The 16,775-nt window shown below is 37.2% G+C and overlaps 1 protein-coding gene across 1 annotated transcript in view; it reads right to left on the reverse strand.

Annotated features, from left to right (window-relative positions):
- Positions 1–255: 255 nt before the first annotated feature.
- grik3 (glutamate ionotropic receptor kainate type subunit 3) overlaps positions 256–16,775 on the reverse strand; it is a gene marked incomplete at both ends in the record, with an annotated part of 101,211 nt that continues 84,691 nt past the window's right edge. The window contains 6 exons of the mRNA XM_079241400.1: positions 256–450; positions 1,122–1,372; positions 1,618–1,843; positions 4,846–5,063; positions 10,722–10,840; positions 16,375–16,598. Coding sequence (XP_079097526.1) covers positions 256–450; positions 1,122–1,372; positions 1,618–1,843; positions 4,846–5,063; positions 10,722–10,840; positions 16,375–16,598 — 1,233 coding nt within the window. The remainder of the gene's footprint in view (positions 451–1,121; positions 1,373–1,617; positions 1,844–4,845; positions 5,064–10,721; positions 10,841–16,374; positions 16,599–16,775) is intronic.

Below are 16,775 nucleotides of genomic sequence, written 5' to 3' on the forward strand. Positions count from 1 at the left end.
GGATTTTTTTTCCCTTTTCTCATCAAACATCCCAAAGTATTCCAATTGACTCTTGCATTTTTGATTGCGGTGGTGATTCGTGTCATACCTGTGTGGCTGATGCTGCCATTTTCAGTTGCCCATGTTTTGTGAGTGTCCCCATGTCACTGTGGTTAATGGTGTATCTGGTGATCCCGTCTATGCCATTGTCTCTAGGCTCTGGCACTGCCCCTGAAACGTTGCTCAGGAGGTTCTTGACCTGTGGGGAACACATTGTCATGGGAACACAGGAGTCATCCCAGTGCTGCAGCTCATGTTGTCCTTTCCCGGGAGTCGTCGGTCGTTGTAGGCGTGCATGTTGATCACCGCATCCGTCTTCACCATGACTGGAGGCTGAGGCTTGTGTTTCACCCGTCTCTCGCAGGTGAACGACAGTCTGATCTCGTCCACCATGGCACTGCACAAAGACCTCTGGGCAAAAAGGGAGGATAACGGGAGGGGAGCGACAAGGAGAAGAGGGAAAAGGGGTGGGGGGGTAAATGCCTTAGCTTTAAATTGTTCTGACAGCAGAGTGTTGACAGTCTAAAGAGCACAAAATGGATTTAGAGCATTCGTGTTGTGTCAGGGCTGGAGTTTGTCTATGTGTGTCGCTGTCAGCGTTATCAAATTGCACCGCCGCCACATGTAGAGTGCACATGTCTCATTATTACTGCTGTGTCAGAAGGAATGTGCAAGTACACTGCACAAGCAAGCACATAAGTATTTACATAGCATGACTCAAAATGAGTGATTTGCAACATTAAAGGGTGATGCTATTCTGCCATCTCCAATGACTAATAAAGGATTAATTCTCTATGCTCCAATTTGCAATTATGCCTGTTAAAACAAGTAAACGCTGCAGTGTTATGGCCAAGTACTCCGAGGGATTAGCCAAATAAAGGCATGCAAATCCTTTTACAACACGTTTGAACTAAAAGCCATGAATAGAGCGCAGTTGAGAGGACATGCTGCATGGGTATCATGAAAAAGAAAAAAAAAAGCTATGGTTACAGACATATTTGCTAAAAATCAAGGCAAAATAAGTTGAAATCCAAGTGCAGCGCAATGTAAATGCTTTACAAATAATCTGTGGGGATAGATACCTGCTCACGTTCTGCAGTCTTCCGTAGCTTGTAGATGAATTCAGCAATTGCCACAAAAACAGACAGCACCAGGCCAGACGCCAGCACGATGAATATACCACCCAGGTTTTGGATTCCCATGGGGCCGGTCTCACGACGCTCTTCATCCAAGCAGCTGTTCCCACTCCACCACTTCTCCTTCAGCATGTGTAGGCGCCCATCCTCCAAGATACTAAGGATTGCTATGGTGATTTTGTCCCTGTACGGGGAGCCTGAAAGCAACATAAGGCCCATTTAACATTGGAAGAAACACCAGCTGGACTCTGTGATAATAAGGCTCATAAACACGTTGTGACATACTGTCTTACTAGTAGTTACATGTTTTATGCTGCGGCTGCATCTAAAAGCGATTCCTCTCCCTCATCTTTCCACAACAACACATAACTTATGAAAAGGGCTTCAATTTTTTATTGCTCTGTGCTCTAAGATGTATTCTAGAGTTATTCACAGGTCTTACCGAGGGGGGTGCCGATGCCATAGCCTTTGCTGTCGATATTCCCTCCCACCTGTGTCAGATTACAGTTTCTCCGTGTGATATAATCGATAGTGGTGGACTCCATAATGAGAGCATAGTCTGACTTCAGCACCCTCTGAATCCCATCCTCGATAGACTTAACCAGAGATGTTCGTGGCCGGCTGCTCATGAAGGCCCACATCTTCTCAAATGTAGAAACCCGGGATTTCTGTGACGGATGGAAAGAGACAGCTTTTTTGTTTATATATTTTTTTGCACATTTGCACCTCCATTGCTACCGGCAAAGAAAAAAAATAAAAAATAAAAAAAAAACTGTTGAAAAATTTGCAGCGCATTAATCACCACAAGGTTGGATTTGAACAAAATAATGTTTAAATGTTGCAACAAAAAGGTGCTGGGGGTGAAAATACTGCTAACCACGAAATCTTACTCACTCATCTGTAGGTAACTTTACACCTTTGGGGATTTTCTGAATGCTGGAAAATGTCAAAGATTACGCAGATGTTATCTGCTCGTTTACAGCACTTAAGGACACGGTTTATTTAGCTGGCGACCAAATAGATTTAAATGATTACTTCTTTAGATCTCCATTGTCACAGGATTAAAGGACGGCAAATTGAAGCTTTGCACACGTCTATTCTCATAAGTGCTACTGAAGCAGGAATAATAGAATGCCATTCCATTAATCTTGCATCGGTCTATGTGGTATTTCATGCAATTTTCTGTGAGGTCACATTTCTGCCATGACTAATTCTAGATAATTACTGTCTGAAGACTATGAGCCATTTCAAATTGTGAAAGATGCTATTATAAGAATCCCTCTGTTATTGTTAAATCCAGCTGAAACACAGCCCTAGCTGCTTAAACCCAAAATGTAATAGTTTGGTATTAACATTAATTAACATCACTTGATTTTACACAACAAACACATCAAACCTGTTGTTATGTTTTTTTTTAATATGGAATCCTCTGTGTGCCTTGTCAGCCATAAATCCAGCATATTTACAAGGTGAGGTTATTGCATCCTGTCCACCATGTTGTAAAAAAGTTCCACAAAAGTATTTCAAAGTGAGAACTGTCTAAAATCATGAACCGCTAGGAATTTGAGTGAAAAGGCCATAATCTGTCACTAGTGCAATTTCAAGCAATCTGCAGTTGCAGTATTGTCTCATTTCCACAAGGTTTCTTAAATTTATATGTAACAGAAATGCATCTAACCATTTAGTGGTTATTTGTTTTATCTTAAGTCTAAAGTCTCAGCATTGTTCATAGCATATGATTATTTTGTAACTAAATTAAAGACCAAATGAATCCATTTGCATATATCTGCAAAGCCTTAATCCATCCCTTCATCGAGCCAGTATTTATCATGCTTCTCTGGCTCATTGAGTTAACGTCATTAAGTCTTTCTGCAAGGACAAGAGTTGGCAGAGGGCACTTGCGCCTTGGGCAATTAGACACCTGCATCTCCTATTCATGACTCTGATCACGACAAATTCTTGAAAAGCAAAGAAGGATTAAAAATATCTCTTACATAGCTATTTATCGAGACCAAATCTTAGCTGTCATCACAAAAAATTCCCCCCAAAAGTATCAAGAGATGTAATGATCTCTGCTTCAAAATAAAAACATTTATTGTAAACAAAAACAGGGGGAAATTTTTATCATACAAAACTGGACTGATTTTTGAAATCAGTTTAATTTAATATTTACTTACTAAATCAAACCAGTTTTTTCTCTCCTCTTTCCTTGACTCCATCTTAAACAGACTGACTTATTAAGAGGCAGCAAATAAGTTTAAATCTGAATTTGCAAGTTCATGACCACTGGCTTACGAAAGTGCTCCTGGGCCCGTACACTGATTTGTTATATAAGAATATATATATTTTAAAGGTATGTAGCCTGAGGGACTAAAGATCAAGTCCACTTAAGATGTTCTTTGGCCTTGTTTAATTCTTCAGCTTTCTCTCTATTTGAACAAGTAAAAAAGTCTTAACTTTTTGAATATGTATGTATGTAGAAAATGTAGTTGTCAGTTATGTTTGCTTTATTTATGTACTCTTAGTCATGCCTCTCCATTAATGTATGATTAATAAGCGCCTTTTACATGTTCAAAATAGATTCATAATTTATATTTCAATTTTTGATTTATTCGCAGTTACTTTAGAACAGTTTCATACATTGTTCCTCCCACAAACCTTAACAGCCTTTCAAATCTTAATGCAAAGATCATCGTCAAGTCTTTGTTTTTCTTATTTGTTTTTGTCTGTTGTTTTTATCATTAGAAGAATGATGAAGATAAGTAACTCTACTATGTTTGGCTAGTCCATGACATTTCCAATAATCATTTAATATCATTACAAACATGGTATTTCACATGCTAATGGCCCAAAAACAGTACAAGTCCAATACTTACATTTCTTTAAAAAATATCTAACATTAATGAAACGGGACGTAATTTGCTTGAAACTCCAGAAGGATGACTTTGCGATTAAGGAACCTGCTTCCTCTTGTTTGTGTAACTGAGGGTAAATATATTTGGGCAAGTCTTACAGTTAATCTATGGTAGACTGAAATGATGCCATGTCAAGAACTGTTATTTGTCTCTCTTTTATCCCTAAAACTTGATCAAAATTCACAGGAACTTGTTGACATAAAACACACATTTTCTGGCAATGTACTTCATTCTCATTCCATCTTTAACTGAAAAGTCTGTTATGCTTTTGTACATGTGCAGATCTAATCTGTAAAGCCTCTGTGGAGCAAAGATCTCACGCAGTCCTTGTGATCTCTGGAACCGCTGCTTTCAATCTGTTATTGAGATTATTTCAGGCAGGTAATGATATTTCTATATTATTGACCATTTTTATCTGCAAAGTCTTGATAAACTTTAATTTCCAACAATTAAAGACCCAGCCCTGAATGGTATTCGTTACAACCAATCACATTGCTTATTTATTCAATTATAATTTAATGACCAATGAGGATTTTTTTTAGCGTCAGGCAACATTTGAGTATCTTCAGCAATATTTTTCTCTGTAAAACGGCGTGTAATTGCGCAAAGGCAGGAATACCTGTAATAAAACTAAAGATATAAGAAACAGTGCCAGACCCTGTGGATAATTGTTAAAACTTTAAAATAATTAAAAAAAAAAAGACTTTTAGCAATAAATACATTGTTTTCAACTAGTCTGTATTGTTTCCACGTACCTTAAAGAAACTCATGGTTGCTCCATCTTTGACCACACCATATTCAATCTTGGTCTGCTTAGCAATGTCGTCAGCTGAGTCCACTGGTGAGTCCATTCTCTCCACAGTAAGAAAAGCTGCTAAATTAGCTGTGTAGGATGATATGATGATGAGTGTGAAGAACCACCAGATCCCACCAATTATCCTGGTCGACAGGGCTTTGGGCATCAATTCTGAGCCTGTATGCAACATAGAAGAAAAGTATTGAGCAATTAACATAGCAGTGCTGCAGCTGAATTAAACTAATGTAGTAACATGATCATTTTTGTTTCTGTTAATTAGAATGCAAATGTTTTTGGCAGAGCCGCTGGTGTTGATCAAGGTACTGTTAGAGAGGAAACAGGAACTGAAGCCAGCATGGTAAAATAGCCAAACACAAACCTAAAAATCTAATGATGGTAAATAAAATTACATAATTTAATTTTACTTTTATCTTTTTTTGTATTTGTTTTTGTTTTAGTTCATTTAGGCTTTTCAACATTAACCCATTAAACCTTCATGTATCTGTGGATTATGATCTGATGCATCTCTTTCACACCAGCAGCAACCATTGAATACTTTTATCTTTCAATTCCAATGCCACATAAATGTTATTATTTACAACATGTTGGCTATTAATTTATATTTTTAATAAATAAATGGATGAACTAAAGAGCAAGGCCAATCTTTTTTTCTCAAATATGTTTTCTTTCATGGTTCTATTTTTTTCAGAGGCTATTAAAAAAAAAAAATTCAGGTCGTTTTAAGGTGTCCGGAAAACCAGCAGGCATCAGAAATCTGTTTTCAAGCACGGCTCAATTAAAATCAAACCTTTGGTATGACTGGGTTGAATATTCATTTTAACTGCCTTTGTTTCATATTAAAATCACTGCATACAAGTTGAACATTAACCAAAGCCTTTAATGAATATACAATAAAAACTACCCTTAGGAAATAGTTCAAAGTTCAGTGCTGCAGCAATGCCATAGCAACAATGATGATTTTACTTTCCAAAATGACTGAACACCAACACAACCACACACACACACACACACACACACACACACACACACACACACCTGGTTGAAGCACTGCTAGAACAATACTAACTCATCTGACTATGACAATTGTGTTTGTGCTTGTCACATGAGTTGATACCTCAGAAAAATAAGGGACCTGAAAAATTATTTTTACATTGTGATATTGTAAATCAAGTCCACCCACCTTTTATAAAGAGTGGAAAAAGATATAATATCTTAACAAACTGACAGAACACCTCTGCATAAGCCTTGACTTTGAGTGGTCCTCTGCTGAGTAGTATGTTTACAATAGCTCACTGACTGGTGTTAGAGTTACTTTATATCTCATCTCTGACAACCTTTAAAATACCCTTGTGCTTTGTGCACTCTGTTACTTTACTGAGAAGATTTATGAGGGCAATTCTGAAGAGTAACAAGCCCACAGAAGGGGGGGCAGAGTGGTCAGCTGTTTAACCTCTTCTACCAAATTTGATTGGATTTGTCCTTTGTGGTTTGACAAAGACTCTACATGGTTACAAACGGGGGAAGACAGTAGCATCCTTTAATCCACAATGACTTCAGAGAGGGAAGATCCAGATGCATTCTCTGGTCACACTAAAAATGAATTGAAGCAAGGGGTAACTCAATTGAATTCCACACAATAAAGCACCGCTGTCAGCAGGGAACAGTGCATAATACTGCATCACAGCACTCAATAAACACAAACAGCAGATCAGTCATATGGTGCCAGGAAAATAAAACGGGTTGAATATTGTCATGACACCGACCAGCTCGCCAAGTATTTTCACCATGACTGTGTCACCGGTTTAGGAGCTTCCAGACTGAGCTTGCCGCCATGCATATAAGAAAACATGTGCAGTCAGCTGCATTGAGCAGGAAAGGAGTACCTGCGGTGTTCCAGTCTCTTACACTGCAGGTCCACTTGTCTGATTGTCATCTTCGAAACTCAACAAGTCCACCAGATCCTATTTACTGGCTGTTGACCAGCCCTTGTCTATCTGTTCCATTAGCAGTTTATTTATTGATAACAGATAAAGTAAAATAAAATAAAAGAAACGCACACCAGGATAATGAAGATTAAAAATGAGCCTTCCCTCCACCTGGCTTTCTTCCACTTTCCAGCAGTTCTCACCCCACATCACACCTGGCTGGCATTTATAATCTTAATTGCTAATCACACCTGACCAAACCCCCTCCACTGCATTCAGCCAAAATCTATAGCATGGGCGGGACCATGACAATATACGAGATAATACAGTTCTTTGAGGAAGAGCTTCCCTATTGGTCACCAAGAACATATAAATGTGTCTACTGTCTCACTGCAGTAGCTCATGCACTGGGGAGTAGATTTTATTTTAAGTTATGTTAAATGAAAAAGCATGTATGTTAAAGCGTGTCCCTAGTCCCTCAGACTAGGGACTCGCCGAACAACTTTTTCATCCAGGACAGCTTTTCAGATTGAAGCCAAGTTTCGCTTCAGGTGCTAGCAAATGGATATAAATACACTGGCCATTCTGATCATGAACCATGGCTGATTCATGACTGTGTACCATCCTCAGAGTGTGTCTGCATCCAAATGGGACAACCAGATACCAGTCACGCTGCTGGACCAAAAAGTAGGTTTGCAAGGCATAGTGTTGGAGGAAGAGGAAATCTTGGCAGAGACATGGTAAAGTACTGTTTCATATTCTATAAAACCTATAAACAATTTTATACACATGTTGGTCTGTCAGCCAGCACTAGTGCATCTGGTGAGAGTGGGACATCTGACCAAAGTCATGGCTGTTGTTACAGTCTGGCTGCTATTGACCTTTTTTTTTTTCATTTCCAAAATGTCTGTATGCATCAGAGTTTACGACATTGTCCTGTAATGTTTGTTTATATAGATCCCAACGCTTGTATTTTTAGATTTTGTGCATACTCAATGGTTATAAATAAGACCCCTGGACTGGGGTGTGGCAGCGACTAGTGTGGTAGAGCAGATCGTCCAATGACCAGACAGTTGGCAGTTTGAATCCTGCTCTCCCTCTCAATGTGTCGTTGCCTCCAGTGTTGGCATCTCTGGTATGTGAATAAATGTTTTTGTAGTGGTCAAAGAGGCGGCTGGCCAGCATTGGCCGCTGTGTTTCAGTCAGTGTGCCCAATGGCAGCTGTGGCAACAGATGTTCAGCAGGTATGAATGAGGAGTGAATGATTAATGGATTCACCATAAAGCACTTTAAATGCCTTGAAAAGTGATGTGTAAACCTAATCCATATTACTTCCCCGGTGGATGTCTACACAACTAGTTACCTACCAATGGGTCATAACGCATCAGAGAAAAATTACTTTCATACACAAACATTTTACTCAAAACAAGTTAAACTAGAACTGAAATCACGTTGTTTTAGGTATGAATGAAATAAAACAAAAAAAAAAAACCTACCTCAACATTACAGAATTGGATTTAAGTTTAGAGTTTCTGTATTCTCTGAGTGCATAACTTCAACATTGTTTAAAATATTCCACATTGGGGAACCAGTTTGTGGGAAATGATCAGACGAGTTAGCAAAAGCCTACTGAGACCCCAGGAACGGAGTACAAAAAGTGTTTGCTTTTGCACCTCCTCATATTTTATGTTCTTTTCTGTTGTCTCTGACACCTCCCTCCCACAGACAAGCTGGTAAGATTTATTTATTTATTTATTTATTTTATTTCCTCAAACACGTCCATTTACATTTTAAACATGTCAAGGAAATGGCTTCCGCCTCAGCTGCTGTCACTATGCTTGGCAGACAAGCAAAGGATGTCTGTTAATGTGACACCAACAAAATACACACCTCTCTGCAGATCCCGCTGTGCGGCATGTGTTACAAGGCTGTGTCGCAGAAATGGGTGTCACCAAAAAACAGATTTAGTGTCAGTTTAAAAACTTGGTTACACTGCACGCAGGTTTTCAAGATGTATGTATATATATATACATTTTTCTTTGTAGCCGCTCGTTAGACGGCTTTTTTTTTTTTTTTTAAATGCCATTTAAAATAAATAAATTGCATATAAAATGTGTAAGAGAAAAATGCACTTCACATTTTTACACTATAGATGAAAATTTGTTTTCAGGAAACTATGAAACGGAGCTTATTAGCAGCAGCAGCTTCACTCAGCAATTGTAAATGAGGGAAACGGTAGAGCTTAAGCGTTTACAGACAACACTGCGAGCTCCGTTATGAATTATGATAGAAAATTCTTCCCTGTTTGGTTTAATAATATACACTACTAACTAGCTCATTTTGTTTTGATTCTCTTCCTCTTCCCTCTCTCTGCGTACTGCTGCTACCCTCATATTTCTCTGCCTGCGCCAGCAAATTGGCAGAGGCTGCTATGCAGTTTCACAAGAGTGCCGCCGAGTTTCTGTGCTTAATGAATTGCTGAATCTGTTTGCAGTCCTTACGGGCAAAGATCCACCAGCAAGTCTCTCTAAGACCGCTTGATTCGTCTTGTTACATTGAGGTTAAACATTTTATTACTTAGGTCCATTTCTCCACAGCTGACTTCATTATGTAATTTCTCATCCTTCATTCTCTTAACCATCCCTTGGCAAGAATAAACAATCCATACGCATTTGGTTTCCTCTCAAAATGATCATATCTGGAGAATTTCGGTGAATTATTTTGACCGACAAAAGGCCTTTTTATGAGGACACTATAAATAATACAGTGCTACACTCAAGCTCAAGCCTGTATTGCTTTGTTGTCAGGAAATTGCAAATAGGTGCAGTAATTTGTGGAAATGTGGAAATATCAGTGGAATCCAAGGCAAAACCAGTCTCTGCAATTCTAATGAACTTGAAAATCACTTCTGTTCAACACAGCCTAAAACTGTTTACACAAGCTTTCTCCTAATTTTTCTTAAGTACATTTCAGGAATAGTTCTCAAAGCTTCATGTAGCACAGTGCAAAGCTCTTCTCTGGAGAGTGGCTGCTGTTTGTTCAGCCAGCTGTGACGATGATCCCACATTGCCCTAATAATCCTTAGGCTTGGCTTTGGGTGAAGGATTGATTACCCAATAAGACCTGCTTCTACTGATTATCAGTCCACTTCTTGTATAGTTTGGCATACATTAACCTTTTCTCTCTGTTTGGTATTCTGAACATAAGCAAAAAAGCAACCAGTGTCCAAAATTTTGAAAGAACTTCGGGAAGACGGGAACAAATCAACAGCTCAAGATGACTTTGAAAGAATACAAGAAGGAAAATATAAAGAAATCCAACAAGGGGCTCGGGATTTTTGCGCAGAACTGAATATGCCACCTATATTCTTCAAAGCGTACATCATCCAGCGTGCTCATGGCGACAGTAGGTGATGGGCTACTTGCTGGACAGTTATGAGTGGGTTCTGTATATGGGGTCACTCTTTGTGCAAGCCATGCAGTGCTAAAAACGTCACATTTCTCGCACGGCTGACAGCTGGCATTTGTCAGACGTGTTCTTCAACTTACCCCTTCCGTTCTAACACTCAGGAAACTCTTAAGCAGGGCCAGCAGCTGTATTTCAGGAAAATAAATGCAACAGTGTTTTCCACTCTTAACCGCCAATCTCTGACATGTGCCTGCCACCTACTCTTTCGCTTGTTAAACAGCAGGCAGGTGACAACAGCTTTTGTTTGTCATGTAAGACAGAGCACTGCAGTCGTTCTTGACAAGGAAAAGCCTTATGAAACATCTACGTGATGGGAATCAGAGAACTTGTCAGTTAAAGAGGCAGATGAAGTAGTGATTAAGAGTCGAAAGCCATGATTGCATTGTTTTGGAAAGGAAAAATAATAAGAGCTCAACCATACCTTGCTGCATTAAGGAACCAACTCCAAACCAGAAGCTGTTTAGGAGAGTGAAGTTGTTCTCCACCACATCAGATCCGGGATTGCAGGGGTGAGCGTCATACCATTCATATGGGCTGAACCTGACACAAAGGAAGCATTGTGGAATGATATTTTGTGAGCTGAAAAACTCTCAAAACTTAAACAATATTAACAATATTGTTAAAAAAAAACTGAATCAATGTAACTTTGTGAAACCAATCTGATGGAATTAGACCAGAATAAGATAAATGTTAAAGCGGCTCTACGATGTCATTTCTTGTTTTCTGAGCTTTTGTACAGCATTATAATGTTGAATACTCATCAGACATATAAGCAGCATCTTTTTTTTTATCACCTAAACCAGCATTACTTTTTGCGCGGCTCGCGAGGCGCATGTGGCTCACTGACTTTTTGAATATGCTATCTAAACAAGTCATAATGATCCTCAACGGTGTAGTTCCCTCCACAAACAAGAGCTGCAGGATGCAAAAACCTTGCTGTCGAAACGGCCCTAACTGACCCTGTCACAGTTGCCAGTTTTGGCTAATTTCCCCTGCATCGAACTCCGCTAAAGAGCTGCTCCGTCGATAGCTCTGTATATATATTGAAAAACAAACACCCACATTCTGGAGTCATTATTGTTTTTTCACCATATACTGTTCCATAAGAATGCCATTGCTCCGTGCGATATTTAGGATAATAATTCCTTGCTAAAAGGCTGAATGTTACTGATTTGGCAACATAGCAGGATATGTAGTGTGGGAACACTTTTTTTAGGGGGTGGCTCCTCCTGTCTTAGTATATTTACTTGTTGAATTAACAGTTAGGACCACTGACCGAAACACTCTACATTTGGTTTCCATGGCGACGGAAACAGTTGGTTTTAGAGTTTTTTCTACTTCGAAATTTTAGTGACTCAGTGATTGGTCATCTTCTCTAGGTTGGGCACATTCATGAGAAGAAAGCCACTCCCACTTTCACTGCTCAGCATAACTACTCCTAGCAGTTGACCAATCAGACGCAGCCCGCAAGCAGGACAGAGGGCGGGGCTTTCTCTGTTCACTTGTTCCTGGTAGAGGCTGATCTGAGAGCATCAATTCAAAATTAATGAAGGGGTTTGTGAAAAATGATTGATTATTACTTGCCCTTCTAGACTTGCATATTAAAACATATTAGACTGAAAAGTGCAGAATAGAACCACTTAAAGTCACTTTGACTTTCAACATAGCCCATGTCTGAATCCCTGCAATTACACTGACAGGCAAGTAACGGTAATGTGGGTCATTTCTAATCTGATCATCAGTGAGAAAAATCCAACATTAGACTTTATTAAATAAATATCACCACTATCCAAACTTCCCAATTCCTTAATATCACTAATTATGAAGTCTAACACCCCTTTGTTTTGATTGTCTGTCTTTTTAACAGCTATTTATTTACGTGTCCACACTTGCCTCCATAATAAGCTTTTCACCTATTTTGTGACAACATTGCACTATGAAATGCAGATTTTGACCAAATAACCTGATAGTTATTTATTTACACACACATGCACGCACAGTGCAACTTCAGCAACATTCAAGTTTGGTGTCTCCCCGACATTATAACACTAACTGTAGCAAATAATATTTTTGTTTACACAAGTGCCAAAAACATTCAGTCTGTTATCAAATGTCACATCAAACCCCTTTCAAATCAACTGATCCTGGATTTTAAGCATTACCTTTGGAAAACCATTTGACTTTTGCTTTGTGTTTAAAGGTAACCAAAGAGACACAGATATACGCATTTTCAGAGGGTATAAAATGCCATGTTTGAGAATTCTGAAGTCACATAAAATAAAAAATCTTCACACATCTATATCTCTGCCATTTAATTTGACATCTGATGAGATTGTGGTTCACTTTTATTGAAAAAGTCATTTTCACAGGCAGATATTCAGATAACGTATGCTAAATGTCACTAGTTTGTATTTATTTTATGTGTTTACACAATGTGGTAAACCTTTGCTGATGCTGACAACAAAAATGATAAGCCTCACACCGAAGGCAGATTTTCTCTGAAATATTGTGACACAAGCCTTGCAATGGATTGGCGATCTCTCCAGGGTGTACCCTGCTTCACGCCTGCTAATTTGCTGGGATAGGCGCTAGGTTCCCCCGTGACCCTGATTTGAACTAAGCAGTATAGAAAATGAATAAATAAATGAATGTTCTGATATGATCAAAGGTTAAAAACCATGTTTCTTGAAATGCAGATGACTGTTTCTTTCCATTTCTTAGAGTCCACAGTGAAAACAATCTGATGCTTACAATAACTGAAATGTTTATTCTTAAAGGATTGATAGGCATCTATCTGATGTAAATCATTATTGTGTAATTACTGATCAAAGATGGTACAGAAATATCTTTCAATGACTTAGATGCATAAAAGTCTTTTCTAATAATCATTTAAGTATCTATTTCCATGAAACAACCACATGTTTAAACTACTGAACAGACTTTTGTAAGACACAATTCTTAACCATTAGTTTGTTCAAAGACTTTTCTGTGGAATAAAATGAATTGTTTCATGTTTGAATTATAAGTCTCATCTACATCGTATTTACAGTCAGCAGAAGGGCCTTGGGCAGCTGTTGTACAAATGTGCTACTTGCTACCATTTCAATGAATTTCTTCAGCCTCATTTTGTATTACTTTAATAATGAATTGAAAACTACGGTCATATAATTATGATAGTGAGGAGGCCTAGGAACCAAAAGAGACTTTATGCACAGCCAGAGATTGCATGGCCAGGGCATAGGGGGTTTACAAGTGATGTGAGTGCACTTTCTACCTAGACAATGTAACAGAGCTGATTCAGTATTTCTGCTTCTGCTAATTTCTAAAAAGGTTGGTGCTGTCAAGCAGATCCATCAGCTGGCTTCAGACAACATGCTTACAAGGCTACAGCCTACTCGTAGAGGAAGTGATCTGTAAAGAGCTTGGCAGCCTAACAAAATTCAGACGTTCACAAAGCACTATATTAAACTTGTATGAAATCAGGTCCATTTTAACAACGTGAATTACAACACGTGAAATTTATTTTTCCAAACCTGATGGCGGTACAGGATTATTGTTACCTAGAAATACTTTTGGTCTGAAATGCAACAAAGGTTAATCTGAATAACATGTGTTTCCTGGAAAGATTAAAGGTAAACTGAAAAATACACACTCAATGAAGTAAAACGGTCTTAATATCTGTTACTTATAAGTTCATATTGTGGCTTTCATTTTGCAAAATTTTGCTCATTTTTCTCTTCAAACAATTAAACATATGAGTAAATAGCTTGGCAATATTAATTTCTGCTATAATCAACTTAAACAAAATCATAAACATTTCAAGATGTATCTTCCCATTTAAGACTTCTGACTCACTGTCCACAACTTTATTATTTTTATTAATATATGTTGATTCTTTTGGCATTCAGTTTGTTATCTTTTCTCATCTCTATGTCTGTGTTTCTCTACATATGGAGCTTTTACAGGTATTTTTAGACATTTGCTTTTGCATAATAGTGCGGAAGAAATTGCTATTCACCAGTCTAAGAGAACATTTTTAAAGGATTTTGTAGGTATTTGGAAAAACTTCAAATGGCATATATGGGGCATTTAACGAATGCAATTTCATATTAAACATCTACTATCTCAGTGCCCATGTTGATGAAAATGAAGGAAAATATGACACATTGCCATGACTTTTCTCTTTCAGTTTTACAGACTAAATAGAGTCTTATATCACTCAGAAATAAATTATATTAAGCTTAGTCAACATGTAAAAGAATCAAAATCTTTGTATCTTAGTATATATATATATATATATATATATATACTATATATATATATATATATATATATATATATATATATATATATATATATATATATATATATATATATATGTATGTATATATATATATATATATATATATATATATATATATATATATATATATATATATACATATATATATATATATATATATATACATATATATATACATATATACATACATATATATATACATATATACATACATATATATATACATATATACATACATATATATATATATATATATATATATATATATATATATATATATATATATATGTATGTATATATATATATATATATATATATATATATACATACATATACTATATATATATATATATATATATATATATATATATATATATATGTATATATATATATATATATATATATGTATATATATATATATATATATATATATATATATATATATATATATATATATATATATATATACATACACATACATATATATATATATACTAAGATACAAAGATTTGTATATATATATATATATATGTAAATAATTGAAGACGTGTAGAACCACCGACTGCACCGTGCTTCTCAGGTCCCTGCATGACAATGTAGGATTTCTACATTAAAAAAGAAAAAAAAGATCTATAATCATAACTCATTAGCAGAGTAAATACTAATCCATTTAACTGATAGAAATAATAAAGCAAAAAAAGATACTTCCTTTGGATATATATATTTTGTCAAATGTATTCGTGTTCAGACTTCCACTGGCAAAATACAGAATGATTTTCCTCAGCAATATGTTGCTACATCTTTGTAGCAAAAATGTTTTGTGTCATTGACGAAAGATACCTTCTTACATAATAGTTCACAGCTTGATACGTCAGCCTGATGCGTCTCGATACGTCTGTCTTTCATTGTAAATGACTATCTTTCACATAAAGTTGAGCTCTCACAGTCCTCCATTAAATATACTTTGACATTATATACAATATACCACATTTAGCTGTCTAGGTTGGCCTTTGGTAAACAACTGCAACAATTTAAGATGATTCTGTACTCAAGCGAAGCCACTCTCAAATTAGCGGAGTATCACAATGAGGATAGAGGAGTGCAGCTGTTTGCTCTCAAGGCCCAGAACTCCCTCAAGTGCCTGTTTCCCTAGAACTTCCTCAAGTACCACTTTGCATGCGAAGCAGCAGGAAATGCAGTCAGTAACGCTAAAAAGATATTCATCGTATTCATGACCAAAGAAGAGAAAAACGAGGATAATCACCATCCATGTTAATTGTAACCGACTTAGAACAGCCTGAAATTCATCATTCCCAGTATATGAAAATGCTGATCATCAACTATAAATAGCCGTCTGATGCAATTTCATACCAAATGTGTATGTTATCTTTTTGTTTCTTCTTTGTATAGATGAATATGATAATTAGATGAGTTATTCTTTCTTACTACTTATTCAAAGGCTGTTTTAAGCTGCCTTGCCAGTTCCAAAGACTTCACAGAGGAAAGCAGAAATTGCAGACTGAATGGGACTTTGCAACTCAACTGGAGGTTTTTTTGTATTCCTCTATCCACTGCAGGGCTTGTGGAGAGCTCATGCAGATATAACTGCCTTGATCACTACCCGGCAGCTAACGCGGTATGATAACCTGGCTCGTGTACTGGAATTTCCGCCTGGAATGATAACGCTGTAAATTACAATGACTACTTAAAATCTCATGGAGAACTGCACGGAGGACAGAGAGGACAAACAACTTGAAAGGTCTGTACTTACCTAGCAATGACAAAAAGAACGCAGCTAACACCCAGGTAGGCCAGGAGAATATACACCCAGATGTCTGGAGTCATGGGGTTCAGGAAGGAGAAGAAGCCATTGTTGGTGGAATTGGGTTTGCGGTATAGGATGCTGATGCCTGTGTTCATGAAGGGTTTGGTGAAGTCAATGAACTTCTCACGAACATAGGTGATGGTGAGAGGAGCCACCGCCAGGTCCGCTCTCTGTAGTGAACAAAACAAACAAAAAACAAAGAAAAGCATTTTATTTATTTTTTTTTTTAATCAGCTTTGTTTTTTACATATAATATGACCGTGACATCAGTTTTGACATGTGTTACCAACAGGGTCCACCTCACTATAAAAACCACAATCAGACTGAATACCAAGCAGATTGATGCA

The sequence above is a fragment of the Telmatherina bonti genome (assembly GCF_933228915.1).
Source record: "Telmatherina bonti genome assembly, chromosome: 5".
In the NCBI taxonomy this organism is placed as follows: domain Eukaryota; kingdom Metazoa; phylum Chordata; class Actinopteri; order Atheriniformes; family Telmatherinidae; genus Telmatherina; species Telmatherina bonti.